The 14,628-nt window shown below is 37.9% G+C and overlaps 1 protein-coding gene across 1 annotated transcript; it reads right to left on the bottom strand.

Annotated features, from left to right (window-relative positions):
• Positions 1-936: 936 nt before the first annotated feature.
• Positions 937-4,122, bottom strand: LOC147494424 (uncharacterized). Its single transcript, XM_086565883.1, has 4 exons — positions 2,722-4,122; positions 2,513-2,643; positions 2,355-2,430; positions 937-2,258 (listed from the first exon to the last, which is right to left on the bottom strand). The coding sequence occupies exons 1-4, from the start codon at positions 3,233-3,235 to the stop codon at positions 1,684-1,686; spliced, it is 1,296 nt and encodes a 431-aa protein (XP_086422009.1). The 5' UTR covers positions 3,236-4,122; the 3' UTR covers positions 937-1,683.
• Positions 4,123-14,628: the final 10,506 nt, after the last annotated feature.

Below are 14,628 nucleotides of genomic sequence, written 5' to 3'. Positions count from 1 at the left end.
CTCATGTTGATCTTGTGTCAAAGGAAGAGTATGCCAATACTGGGAGTGAGGTTTGTCTCTTTGCAACATGTTCCAATGCTTTCTTTACATCTGAAAGTGCATCCTTTACATGCAAAAATTGAAATGTATGTTTGGATACCATTTCTATCTGAGTCTATACTAAAGGATCTAACAGTCTTCAAGAACCTAAAGTCCATAATTTGGAAATTCAAAAAGGAAAAAGGAAATACCTTGCAAAAGGTTCAATTAAATGTTGATTGAATTTTTGTTGTTGTTTAGTTACAATATATGGTAAATCATTTTGGAGTTTTGGACCAACTAGGGCGACCGACCGACAGAACGGGTTGTTGGAGGCTCTAACTGCTCCATGCCATTACTATTGCTATCTTGTTTTCCTTGTCCAGCATTACTATACTTCTTTTCTTTTTGAATAGTTGAAAAGGTATCACCCTTTTCTTTGCAGGTGCTTACTAATTTGCTAAAGGAGAGGTTAATATAAGGGAAGAAAAAAGACCTTATGTCATTCCGGTTGGTGGGTCTAACTCTCTAGGAACTTGGTAAGAAGGGATTGGATTTAATGTTCCTATTTCTCATAAGATAACTGTTGGGTATGTTACTCCTTTCATAGGTTGCAAACTTACAAGAATATTTAACAGTACACTTAAGATTTTGTTGGAAAATATACAGCTGCGACATACTGTTGGTGCCTTCAAGATTTGAACCTTGTGGCCTAAACCAAGGTTCAAAATATCGATATCGATGAATATATCGGTGTACCCAAAAACCGATATATATCGGATATATCGGATATATCTATTTTTTTCGTGCCTAGCCCAAACTATCTAAAATATCAGAAATATCCGATATATCAGAAATATCGGAGGAAATAATAGCAACATTTATTTATCAAGAAAACCATAAAAAAATATTGACAAATAATTAACCACAATGTCATAATCTAATGTACTCAAAGTCTCAAATTACAAAATAAGATAAATATGTTACATCAAGTCATCAATACATAAACAAGTGACGTGGCTGGTCAACTTCCATACCCGATTCTTGAATCTTAACTGCTTCACAATACCCTACCCAAGTGTATACAGAGTTATACCCACCGTCGAGAAATTGTCGAACATGCCACTCATATTTTTGTGTTGGAAATTCTAACATGATTCCAATTCGAGGAGTGTTGGTGTAACTATACATTCGGCGCAATGCAACAAATCCAGGTGTAGTTCCAACAGGTTCATAACTTGGATAGAGTTGTCCATATGTTGGTTCAGATTGTGGTGCGCCATAAGGTTGTTGATCAGCCCCCATCCAATATCCATATGAAGAACCATATGACGCACTACTTGTAGGGTGACTGATCATGCCACTAGAATAATCGTTATCTCTTGATTGATTGTATCCCCAACCACTACCATATACATTCTCATTGTCATGGTCATGTTTCCCTGAACTCATACTCATTGCTTCAAAATTAGAAGAAACTGAATCAATATCAACATCATTTCGTATAATGTGTCCTCGTTGTCTTCTTTGACCAACACTTCCACGCCCTGGCTCATACATTCTTTGGGAATTGTCATTAAGAACTCCTCTACCACTATTGTTTCTGGGTGTAACCTCATATACTTGTGGGTCCAATGGAGTTTCCTCATCAGTTGAGTCATGCAATTAAACGTTAAAATTACCTCCACCACCACCACCATTGTTGTCACCATCACCACCACCACTATCATCATCATCAGTATCAGGTTCTTCTGTCTCGTCATCACCAGAGATGCTCTCAGATAAATTATCTTGTGTTTGGAGAGGTGTGTCAAATTCGGGGCCCAAACTGAAACTAGGCGCATCGTCATCTTCTCTAATTACTCTGTCGACCATATCTTCAACATCTGGGTCAGGCCTACCTGATTCCGTATCCAACACAGGCGCTAAAAGATTTTTATCAATAACCCAGTCAGCCAATGGATCAACTTGTTCACTATCCATAAATACTTGGGTGAGGTCAATAATTTGATCATTATCTGTATTTTGCGCACGTCTTTGCTTCAAACGCAAGTTGTAGTGGACCTTCACCAACATCATCAATTTTGGCGTGCCAATACGGTTCCTAAGTTTCGTGTGAATTAGGCCGAATGTGCTCCAATTGTGCTCACACCCAGATGATGAAGCTGTTTGAGAAAGGATTTTGATCGCCAACTCCTTTAACTCTTCTGTATCACCACCATACAACTCCCACCATTCAGCTGCATTATTTAAACAAAAATAACACATATTAATTATCTATAGACAATGCATTTGAGTGATTGAGATTTGAGAGTATGAAAAATTATTTCATTTACCAGGGTGTGAAATTGCTATTCTAGCCTGCGCTGCAGGTGTACCAAATTCCCCAAGATGATCCCGAAACGACATCATCTAATAGACCAAAGTGTTAGCGACCCAACATAAATATAAAATTCAAATTCTAACTTGAGAATATCAATATTCTTATTTTTACCTGATGCAATGCTTTTGCTTGTTTGCTACCATCACTAAATAACACTTTTGCTACTTTTATAACTGCTTTTTTGTGGGGATCGGAGAATCCGAGCTTCAATGTGTATTGGTACTCTGGGTTTAGATACATTGCTAGTAGAAATAAACATAACTTTTAGGAATATTTGAAATTATAATTTAATTAACTCAAACTAAATCAAGTAAACTCACCAGCTGTGTGTAGCACATGCAGTAATTGTTTTGTCCATCTTTTGTCGATAATATCAAGGACCCAACCACATCTAGGGATTTCGGAGATCTTCTCCCTCATTATTTCAAAGGCTTGCTGTACATATGGCATTGTTGGCTTCTTGTCACTATCCAACAACCTTAGGCATCTGTACAAAGGTTCAAGAATTTGTACAACATAGTTAACATCATTCCAGAAATGCTCTTGAGCGACTTGCTCAACAGCCATCATACCCTCTATAGACTTAGCCGATGGGGTGTCGAGATATCTTTGATCCACGAACATCTGCCTAAGTGATATCTTTTTCTGCTGGAGACTTTTGAGAGATAAGTAGTTTGTGGCGAATCTAGTTCCTGCAGATCTAACTATTTTGCTACCACATGTCTCCCTCATTAATGCTAAGACCCTGGATGCATTGTAAATGAACTTTGTAATTGAATGAGCTTTGCTGATACACCCCGCCACCCGATGATACTTGGCAATATCTTTTAACATCAAGTCTATGCAATGACAAGCACACGGTGTCCAAAATAAATTATATCATGGTGTCTTCATCAGCAATTTTCTAGCCTTTTTGTAGGCAGAACCTTGATCAGTTATTATCTGCATCACATTTTCTGCACCTATCTCATCAACAACTTCTTTCATTAACTTAAATACGATTTTGTGATCTTTCGGCTCAATGCTGATATCGAAAGACTTCTTGAAAATTGTTTCCCCATCACAATAGACCATAAAGTTAACGAGGGATATCTTTCTTGTCCCAGACCAACCATCACACATGATGGTGCATCCATAAGTTGGATACTTCTTTGCCACTTCCATTTCGAATTTGTCGATATCATCATTTTCCATCTTTAAATATTTTCCCAGTACCTCTTCAGTAGTTGGTCCTTTCACTCCAGTAAGACATTTCGTGATGAAATCAATAGTTGGTTGGTAGTATGGATTGTTTGTTGTTAATGCATGTGGAGGTACTCCGGCAAAATTGAACCATGAACTGATCCGTCTACCCAACTTCTGCCTCCATGTCTTCATTTTACCCATGTCTTTGACACTAGGTTGGTCGTGTCCCGGATGTCTAATAGTGTATGGATCAATTGTTTCTTGTCTCATGGTTCTGGACTTCCGCAAACCCATGAATCCCTTTCCTTTGTTGCTTGATCCAGAGCCACTTCCTGACACAAAAGTAGTACAATGCCGAAAATTTCTTGCATGTTCTCCTTCCCTTTCTAGCTGTCTTTCATCCCATTGGTCAGCTACAGAGTTTCTTCGTGCATGTTGCATTCCCTGAAACTCCTCACCCCTCCCTTCGCATGCTCTTGCTTCTTCTTCTGCGTCAGAATCACTGGAATCATCGTCCAAATGAGCGCACATTGTCTCCTCGATTTCGAAGTTTCATATTTGCCTTCTTTTAAGTGTTTTATTTGTGCCATCCTGTAGTAGGTCTCGCATTGCAATTCTTACTTGTCCGGGGACTTGCGTACACCTTGCCACTTGGTTACCAACCCCAGATAAGTGCTGTTTTAGGCGACTGACCCCACCACTATGAAATTCTAGTTGGCAGTAATTGCATTTAAATTTCCCATTGTTGTTATCCAACGGTACGCCATGAGACCAACCAATATCTGGTATCCTAACCATTTTTCTCTTAGACAAATATGTAACTACGAAACAATTTTTCCGAACACGTTGAAATGCTGTACGTAGACAAATATAACTAATTAATCAAAATGATCGAGCTATGCATATAACAACATAAAAGTCCAACATTCTCAATTTATCATTCATTTTTCTCAACGTAGGTTTATTCATTTTCTCAATGTAGATCAATTTAGTTCTTATGAATTTATGAGATTTCTTTTATTTTAACATAATAGCTACCTTAATTTATAGATAACATAATAGCTACATTAATTTTTGTAGGAAAGTAATTAAATTTTCTTTGTGATCCTATCATATGCCCCCATCAAAATGATCCCTTATGAGGTCTAGTAGACTAGTACTACCTTAAGCTGTTGAGTCAATACCCATACCGACAGGTTTATTGCCAAAGAACATTGGAATATAGACTCCTCAACTCTGCACAGAATACCAATACCAACAATCGATGAAAGAAATTGTTTTGATCTGCCGTAACTTTGGACATATACTACCACCTTAGGCAGGCACTGCCATCAAACTGATAACAAAAATGATTGGAAATAGAAAAGGTAGAGAAAGATTCAATATTTATCACTACTTAACCCAACCCGCCCTCAGTTGGCATATATTTATCTAACCAATCGCCTAGACCTCCTCATTGTTTCACCGCCGATGTCATCTTTATTGCCAGATTAACCCTTGTAACCTCAATCGAATCTCAATCAAAACCAATACAAAACATTAGTCCAAAAGGTAGAAAGATAACCAAGACGAACAATACCCATAAAAAACACTGATCAAATCTATTCCAGTAAAAGCAATCAACACTAATCACTAGGTAGCTAGCTAAGCACAACAAAAGGAAAGAAGAAGCTTTAATTCAAGGCCGAAAATTTCGGACGACAAATTGATATGTCGCTGAAATATTTCGTTTTTTAAGCAATCCAAAATCGAAAGATTCGATATTTCACAGCCGAATATTTAAGCCTTTTTAGCCTGATATATATCGGTAAAACCGAAATATATCATTATTTCGACGATATAATCGATATTTCCGACTTATTCGACATATATCTTTTAACTTTGTTGACTTTGACCGATGTTTGACTGATTTTTTATTTTTTTTGATACATTGATATTTCCGATATATTTTGTTTTTTGAAGTGTGAAATATTGTCCGATTTCGAAATATTAGGCCTTGGAATCATGGTAATTTACATTTTTAGTTGTAAGGTGCATTTTGGTCACACATGTCCTACCATTTGGAAAAGCAATTTGGCCCATCCGCCCATGCCAATAGCGAGACCCTATGACCTTATCTTATGTCCAATCCGTTCTTTTCTCTTATGTCCCATATCAAGTCCACTTTTTGTTCTTTTAGTTTTTTTTTTGTCAGAACTATAAAGTCATGGAAATTCATGAAAGGTTTTTCATCCCTCTACATAAGTAATTAAGTACATAGTATTATCCAAATGTAGAGGGCCTGCTTTGGGCGGTGCTTTGAAAGGTGTTGGTGCTGACTATTCATAGAACAATATTTTATTTTTAGGTACAAGCCTACGGGATGCTAATACAATAAAACGTTGATGACGACAGTGTTTTTAAGTATAAAATAAATGAGTGTATAAACTAAATCAGTGTTTCTTCATCATTTCATCCTCAAAATTCAACCGACATCTCTCATCAAGTAACACACTGATCATGAAGAACACGTTAGTACTATTATTCCAACACATTTTCTGTTTCGTTTACTCACTTCATCATGGGCTCCTTTTATTTATTTGTTAACGAATTATAATGTGGTAGGTCTAATGTCTAGAAGAAAGAAAATAATCTTACTTAGATCAAGCATGAATAATGAAATTTGTAGATATATCATATTAAAGTTATAAACAACTCACCCAGCACTCTCAAGTTCAGATTGAGTAACATTAACAACAGTACCAACATTAACAATTTGTACATCACCATATAAATTATAAAGTAATCTCATGATCAAAGTTATTGAAAGCTCATTTGAGTACAGAAAATCAAAATGAGTACCTGGATACAGAAAATGCTGCTATATTTTTTCCCCGTGGGTTATTGAAACTTGAAAGCTCATTTGAGTACTAGACTTTGGTTTATGTTGGTGATGAGTTGGTGTGAAGGTTGAGGAGTCAGGAGAGATGTTTTTTTTGTGAAGTTTTTTTTTGTAGATGTTTTTTTTTAAGGAGAGTTGGTGTGAATTGTGAAGGTTAGCGTGAATCCCGTGTTTTTTTTGCTGACAAAGTGAAAATGGAATGGACTAAAAGTCTAAAAGAGATGCTAAAACAAAAACTTTTGTTTTTCACTTTATTCCAAACTTTGTAACCGAGATGCTAAAGCAAAAACTTTTTTTTTTTTTTCATTTTATTCCAAACTTTGTAACCAGCGCCCACCCTTTGTTCCAAACACTCTAATCTCACCGATATATTTCGGACATATCGGATATTTTGCCGATATATATATCGGATATATCGGAAATATCGAAAATTTTTATATTAAAAACTGGTCAAAAAGTCAAATGATATATATCGTAAATATCGGATATATCGATTATATCGGCGATATAAACTTTTATATCAGAAATTCCGATATATATCGGAAAAAAATGGTACTATATTCGGTGGATATATGTCGGAAATATCGATATCGATGTACCAAAATACCAATATATATATCGGCGATATATCGGATATATCGTTGATATTTTGGTCCATGGCCTAAACCAGTTGTATGCAATGAGATATGGAACTATTCCTGTAGTTCATTGCACTGGAGGACTTAGAGTGAGTTAACTGCTTACCACAATATTTGGACCTTAAATAGATTAGGTCATATAAATGGAAGTACTTGTAAGGCTCTTTGACTATGCAACACCTTTTTCTGCAGGGTATAGTAAAAAAATTCGACCCATTTGCTAATAATGCAAAGTGGTCAGGGTACTGGGTACGTACTTCCATGTCTTGATCTCATCTACCATAGACTCATAATTCCTCGATAATTAAAGTTTCAGAAAGGATACCTTATTGAAGGTGCTTCAAGGATACCCAATTGTAACTGTTTATATTTAAGACAGTCTGTTCCCCCCTCCCCTTCTATAAAAGAGGCCACAATTATTGTAAACATGTTAAAATTCGTGTACACTGGTGAACTAATGAATATTAGATTCGAACCCACTCAATCCTGAATGAGACCAACATTTTACTTTGAGGTAGAACTCTGCTCCTATCATGGTAGATTTGAACTGTCGTAGGAACTTAACCTCAGTATTTTGAGAAGAACCAAGCAATACTATTGTCTCGTCATTTTATTATTTCCTTTTAGTTTTTTGTTCAGATACATTTTAGTAATCACATACTCTGGCTTTTTTTGGCAGGTGGAGAATTTTCCAAAAGAGGGTGGTGTCTGACAGATTTTAATTGGTCATATCAACTTCAGAAGAAGTCGAGAGATGATTGCTATTTCTTCGAGCTCAAAGGTAACCACATGGTAAGCGTTTAACTAGCACAATCTTATATGATTGCTTCTTTTTTTCCCACTTTTTTGGTAAGGATTATTTTTCCTTTTCTGTGCTTTTTAATTATGTCAATTTTTTTTTTAAAATTCAATTTCCTTGGTAACTGGTGGTGGTGGTGGCGGCTATGGAAATATGGTAAAGAGTGGTGGTGGTGGAGGGCAGTAGTGGCAACAATCTTGCAAGCGATAACAATGAGGGGGTGGCATTCAGTCATTCATGCATGTTGAGTGAGGGTGGCATTATGAAGTTCTGATGCTTCAGTTGATATAATGTAATTGTGCATGTAAGTACTCGTTAATTGTAATAATATTATAAATTTTCTCTTTCGATATGTATACAAATGTTGGTGTGTGCTGTTTTTACTTCAAATCTTCATTTTATGATACCTGGATATGAAGTTGTCACTTAAAAATATTACAAGGGAAATGAATGGTTTCAACTTGAAGAGACCATCAAAAAGTGTTGAATCAAGAAGATAGAAAGAGTTGTATTGGACATTATTTGATTCAGGATTTTTTTTTAGTGGCTACAATTTACTAACAAATATTTCCGTTACAAACAATAGTTAGTAAACGAGTGACCACATCCATTATTAACGGATATATCAGTTACAAATGACAAATTTAATCAGGCCATGGTTGTTGGCTATCTGTTACAAATAATTTTAGTAACGGATATAGCCGTTACTAAAATTATTATCAGTAAAATTATTATCAGTAACGGTTATATCCATTACTAAATTTGGCCTAAGTGATAGTAACGCCCCAGAGCTAACGAATATATCCGTTAGTAAATATATAAATAACGGATATAACCGTTAGTAAACGCCTTTTATGGTGTAGTAGCTACTAACCCACGTGAGTAAGGTAACTTGACTAATCAGACATTTATGGACTTTGGACTGCGGACTTTGGACTTCGGACCTCGGACTCAAGAGAATCAAAACCTTGAAGTTACCGTTTATCAAATGGCGCTGGTGCACACGTAAGGACTCTGGACATTTAACATAACAACTGTAATACATCATTGGACAACCCCCCATCTCCTACCCCCTCATTTTTTTTATTTTTCATTTGTTTTGCGATATTAACGTGTTACATACCTACTTGTACCAACTTTTATTTTTCTACTAATAGATATTTGTGAACCAGATCTTTATTATCATCATTAGCACAATCTAAGAATTCCGTAGGAAGTTGAAGTACTGCATTGATCTTACAGTCTCGGACAAAACTTTCCAGGGTAGTGCGCAAGACTGACCTGGATTGTCAACACTCAAGTTTTCAGGCCCAAGTCACTTTCCTTCTCAGTAATATTTTGGACTCTGTAGAACTGTTTATCCAATTTCCAGTAAGTTCACGAGCTCAGGAGTTAATTCGATTGTTATACGAGAAAAAGCGGGACGCCAAGTTTCAAATTCTTAAACTCCTCAAACTTTGTCGGGGAAATTATTTCGTTGATTGCTATAATCTCTTTTACATCGCATATTTGTATGTTGGCATGCAAACTCTTGCATTTATAGAAGTTTTCCTAAGTATGTGTGGTTATTGACGTTAACACGGTTAATATGATTTGAATATATTTGGACGTCTGCGTGATTTCAAACCAGTTGCTTAGATTATTTTTGTATGTGTATGTTACATCCATTCACATTCGCAGTATTACTATGCATGAGTACGTTCTCGACATTCCTCTAGCTCGCATCTAGTTGCACGTGTAGGTTATATTTTGTGTATATATTATTGCATGCGTAGGACGTGTTTCTATTCACGTAGGAGTAATATGTAGTTTCATGTGTAGCCTTCCTCTGTATAACTAGCCTTTGCTTATTGCATGATTAGTCATCTAGTTTGGTATTTTTCGTCTTTATTTGCATGTTTTGTAGTATAATCACCTTTTTAGGTTTCATATACGGTTGCGCGAGTATATTACCTGTGTTTTCCCCACCCTCTCCATAATACATTAATTATGTAAACATAAAAAAAAGAATCCTAACAATTAAATTTCCTCATAATCTTACTAATAATAATCGTATAATATACCATAATCAATCATCATCCTATTCCATAAGTATCTAGAAAATGTGAAAGATTGAGGTTACCTTATTAAGGAACGTGATTTCACGGACAACCTCCCTCAATTCTCTCAGGTGACCTGGCTTCTGGAATATTCACACATTATCCTAGCTTACCTGCTCAAGTTAGAACCAACTCAGGATGACTTTCTTCACCTACCTTCTTCCGTAATTACTAATCCTCATGTCATGATTTGTTCGTTATGAGCCTTAAATTGAAATTTGTGTTTGCATGAGACTACGGTCTGGTACTAATAAGGAATTAGAACATACGTATCGTCGTCGAAAGTACAATAAACAACTGCACAAGTTATCCCCTAGACATAGTTCTTCCTCCGAAAACCAACCTCATCAAGTATCTCTGTTGCCATTACCTCCCATAGTTATGGCCCAGGAAAATCCCACAGTAGAAAAACCCCTTTCGGACTTCAATACTGCCTTATAGGAAGGACATGCTTTCTGCGTTAAACTCGTTGCGATTGTAGGTGATTTACGCATTCCGCCCAATGTTTTCAGGTTATTACCTGTTTATCATGGTTTAGACCATCAGAAACCATACAATCACTTTCGTAGGATACAACAAGTGGCCACAACTTTTAACCATCCAACCGTTACCAACGAACAAGTCTTGCTTAGGTTGTTTCCCTTCACCTTAGCTGATAAAGCTTCCGTTTGGCTCGCGGGCGAAGCACCGCAATCCCTTGACACATGGGCAAAGCTAGTACAAACATTTATGATGAAGTTCTATACTCAGAAGAAAACTATAGAGATGATTCAAAAGATTTAGTTTTTTCGCCAGTGTCCCCAGGAATCTTTTACGGAAGCACGGAGCAGATTTACTGATCTGCTTCTCGAATGTCCCCATCATCAACTCGACACCGCTGTCTTAGTCCGATCATTCTTTAATGGTCTCTCTGACCATCAGAAGGAAACATTAGATATCATGAACGGTGGCTCTTTCATGGACAAAGGTGCTATAGAAGCATACACTTTTCTCGAGAAACAAGCTTCACGAAACACCCATTGGGGTAACACTGATTCTTCCAGATCATCTAAAGACACTCCTACCAAAGTGATGTCTATGTTCGAGATCAAACCCGATCCAGAATTAAAAACTCTAATCGAGTCCTTAACCAAAAAGGTCGATGCTCTTTCGGTTCAAGTGAATGATCAAAAACCCAAACAAGTTATGGCCGCTGACTTTGCTCCATGTCTTCTTTGCTTAAGTCCTGAGCACTTCGATTCTTATTTTCCTTTGGCATACGAGTGCCCTCCCCAACCATTTGAAGATTCTTGTGCTTTCAACATCCCTAATGCACCATGGCAACAACATCCCAATTTGGCTTGGCGTCCCCCTGCCCAACAACCAGCTCCTCCGGGTTTTAACAACCCTCCTATACGACTACCCATGAACTACAATTCCTACCATCAAGGGAATCCTCCGCAATTTCCGCAAGGGCAAAGTCAGTTTCCCAACACCGCAAATATAGGGTAACAAAACAACCGCAACCTTGTTCTCGCTAATCCAGGTTATGGTAATCAAAATCAACCCGTAAACAATAACCGTGAACTTGTTCCTGCTGTTCCATTGGGACAATCCACTGCCGATAAAATAGTTGAAAATTTTCTGACTTACATGAATCAACATAATCAAATCCTTGCATATATCCAACAGTCTCTTCAGTTGTTAGTACATGATTAAAGTCAAAAGGGCGTGTTTCCTAGCCAAGCAGTTCCAAACCCTAAGCTCACAAACACTGCTTTTGAACTCACCAAGGATCTAGTAATCCCAGCCAGGGTGGGGTGAATGCCATCACCACTCCATTAGGTGTACTTGTCCCTCCATTACTGCTACCAATGGTGTGGTTAAATACAAGGACCTAGGTCGACCAACTGTACCATGCACGTTGGGCAACAAATGCTCAGTATTCTTGTAGTGACCGCTACTGCCCTTATAGACCTAGGCGCGAGTGTTAACTTACTTACCTATTACATATTTAAGTAGTTAGGTCTTCATGAATTAAAACCTACCAGCATGACCCTGCAACTCGCGGATCGCTCCATGAAGTACCCAAAAGGCATAGTAGAAAACTTCTTAGTCAAGGTCCAAGATTTTTACTACCCAGTTGATTTTGTCATTCTAGACACCGAAGTTGCCTGTGACTCCATTCCTATCATTTTAGGACGTCCATTTCTTATAACTGCTAACACTCTCATCAACTGTCGGGATAGTCCAATGATAATGTCTTTCGGGAACCTTTCTGTAGAAGTCAATGTGTTCAACTTAATGAAACAACTTTCCGATCCTGACATTGAGGGTGAGATTAGCATGATTGATAATCTGGAACAGGAATATTTCACAAACTCTTTTCCCCTAGACGAGGTACACCAATTTCTTTCTTTTGATAATCTTGAGTTTGACGATGACTCGTACGTTAAGGATGTCCATACATGATTAGAGTCAATATAATTATTTGACCATACTGCTGCGTTACCAAACGATTCAGAAGAACTTGACTCGCTCTTTTCCATTGAAGAGGCAGCCCCTCACGAATCCTTCATCCCCAATCCTCCAACCCCGAATTTAAAACCTCTACCCTCTGATTTGAAGTACATGCATCTTGATCCCGATGGTAGTCACCCTATAATAATTTCTTCCCATTTGACTACCAACGAAGAAGCGCTTTTGATTCATGTCATTCGAGAATACCGCTCCGCTATCTGTTGGCCCTTAGATGATATCAAAGGAATACACCCTAGTGTATGCACGCATCGCATACATCTAGATGACAACATAAAGACATCACGGGAACCGCAACATCTCCTTAACCTCGCCATGAAGGAGGTGGTGAGGGTGGAAATTTTACGCTTACTTGATGCAGGTATCATATATCCTATCTCTGATAGTGTTTGGGTTAGTCCTGTCCATGTTATTCCCAAGAAGTCCGGCATTACAGTTGTGCGCAATAAAAATGATGAATGCATCTCCACTCGCGTCCCGGTGAAATGAAGAATTTGTATTGACTATCACAAACTTAATGCCGTCACACGTAAAGATCACTTCCCTCTTCCTTTTGTTGACCATATGCTAGAACGTTTAGCCAGTCATGCTTACTACTATTTTCTTGACGGCTATTCCGGCTACTTCCAAATTGTCATTGATCCAGCTGATCAAGAGAAGACAACTTTCACATGTCCCTTTAGCACCTTTGCATACAAACAAATGCCTTTTGGTCTTTGCAATGCCCTAGGCACTTTCCAACGTTGCATGCTTCACATTTTCAGTGATATGGTGGAGCGTTATATGGAAGTCTTCATGGACGACTTTTCCATTTATGGAAATTCCTTTGACGACTGCCTATCCAACCTTTCTAAAGTATTAACGCGTTGTGAAGAGAAAAATCTGGTACTTAATTGGGGGAAGTGTCGTTTCATGGTGACCAAAGGAATTGTTCTAGGTCATATTGTTTCGAAAGACGGGATAGAGGTTGATAAAGCTAAAATTGTTAAAATTGCTTCTCTACCTATCCCCCGAACAGTTCGCGATATCTGTGCCTTTTTAGGCCACACTGGGTTTTACAGGCAATTCATTCAGGATTTTTCTAAAGTTGCTCGACCCTTAACCAATCTCCTGCTTAAGGATGCGGTCTTCGACTTCAATTTCAATTACAAACAAGCTTTCGAAACTCTAAAAACCACTCTGACTACCGCTTATAACATTCAACCCCTTGATTAGTCTCAACCATTCGAACTGATGTGTGACGCTAGTGACTTTGCTATTGGCGCCGTACTAGGCTAACGACGTGATGACAAACCCGTTGTCATTTACTGCACTGGTAAAACTCTTAATGATGCTCAATATAATTACACCATAACTGAGAAAGAGTTACTAGCTGTTGTCTATGCTTTGGATAAGTTTTGCCCTTACCTGGTCGGCTCTTCAACCATCGTATACTGACCATGCTGCACTTCGGTTCCTACTCGCGAAAAAGGACGCGAAACAATGATTGTTCCACTGGATCCTTCTCTTGCAAGAATTCACCCTGGAAATCAAAGACAAGAAAGGAACCAAAAATGTCGTGGCCAACCATTTATCAAGGTTGGTTGGTGACATTGATAGTGATTCTGTCGCCATCTGTGATTCCTTCCCAGATGAGCATTTGTATTCCATTTTCTCCTCTCCATGGTACACAGATATCGTTAACTACCTAGTCACTGAGGAAGTTCCTTCCTCTTGGTCATGCCCTAATCGAATAAAGTTCTTATCTACTGTAAAATATTATTTCTAGGATGACCTCTACCTTTTTAAGTATTGTTCTGACCAACTCATTCGTCGCTGCATTCCCGACTGGGAACACACCGACGTGCTATCTTTTTGCCATGAACAATCTTGCGGTGGTCATTTCAGTGGGAAGAAAATGGCAGTCAAGGTTTTGCAATGTGGTTTTTACTGGCCTACCCCTTTTCGTGATGCACTCGAACATTGCAAAGCTTGCATTTGTTGACAGCACTTGGGTCGCATTACCCAACGCAATATGATGCCCCTAAATCCCATTTTAATTGTGGAAATTTTTTATGTTTGGGGCATTAACTTTATGGGACTCTTCCCTATTTCTCAAGGTTTTCTTT

The sequence above is a fragment of the Coptis chinensis genome, chromosome 6, assembly GCF_015680905.1.
Source record: "Coptis chinensis isolate HL-2020 chromosome 6, ASM1568090v1, whole genome shotgun sequence".
NCBI classification, from domain to species: domain Eukaryota; kingdom Viridiplantae; phylum Streptophyta; class Magnoliopsida; order Ranunculales; family Ranunculaceae; genus Coptis; species Coptis chinensis.
The sequence above is the reverse complement of the archived record's forward strand: the minus strand, read 5'-3'. Positions and strand labels throughout refer to the sequence as shown.

Excerpts from the sequence above, each read along its gene's own strand:
- LOC147494424 (XM_086565883.1), bottom strand. The coding sequence starts at position 3,235 with ATGTTAAAAGATATTGCCAAGTATCATCGGGTGGCGGGGTGTATCAGC. Across the intron at positions 2,644-2,721 it reads GCATGTGCTACACACAGCTG|CAATGTATCTAAACCCAGAG; the intron begins GTGAGTTTACTT and ends TATTTCTACTAG. Across the intron at positions 2,259-2,354 it reads AATAGCAATTTCACACCCTG|CTGAATGGTGGGAGTTGTAT; the intron begins GTAAATGAAATA and ends TAAATAATGCAG.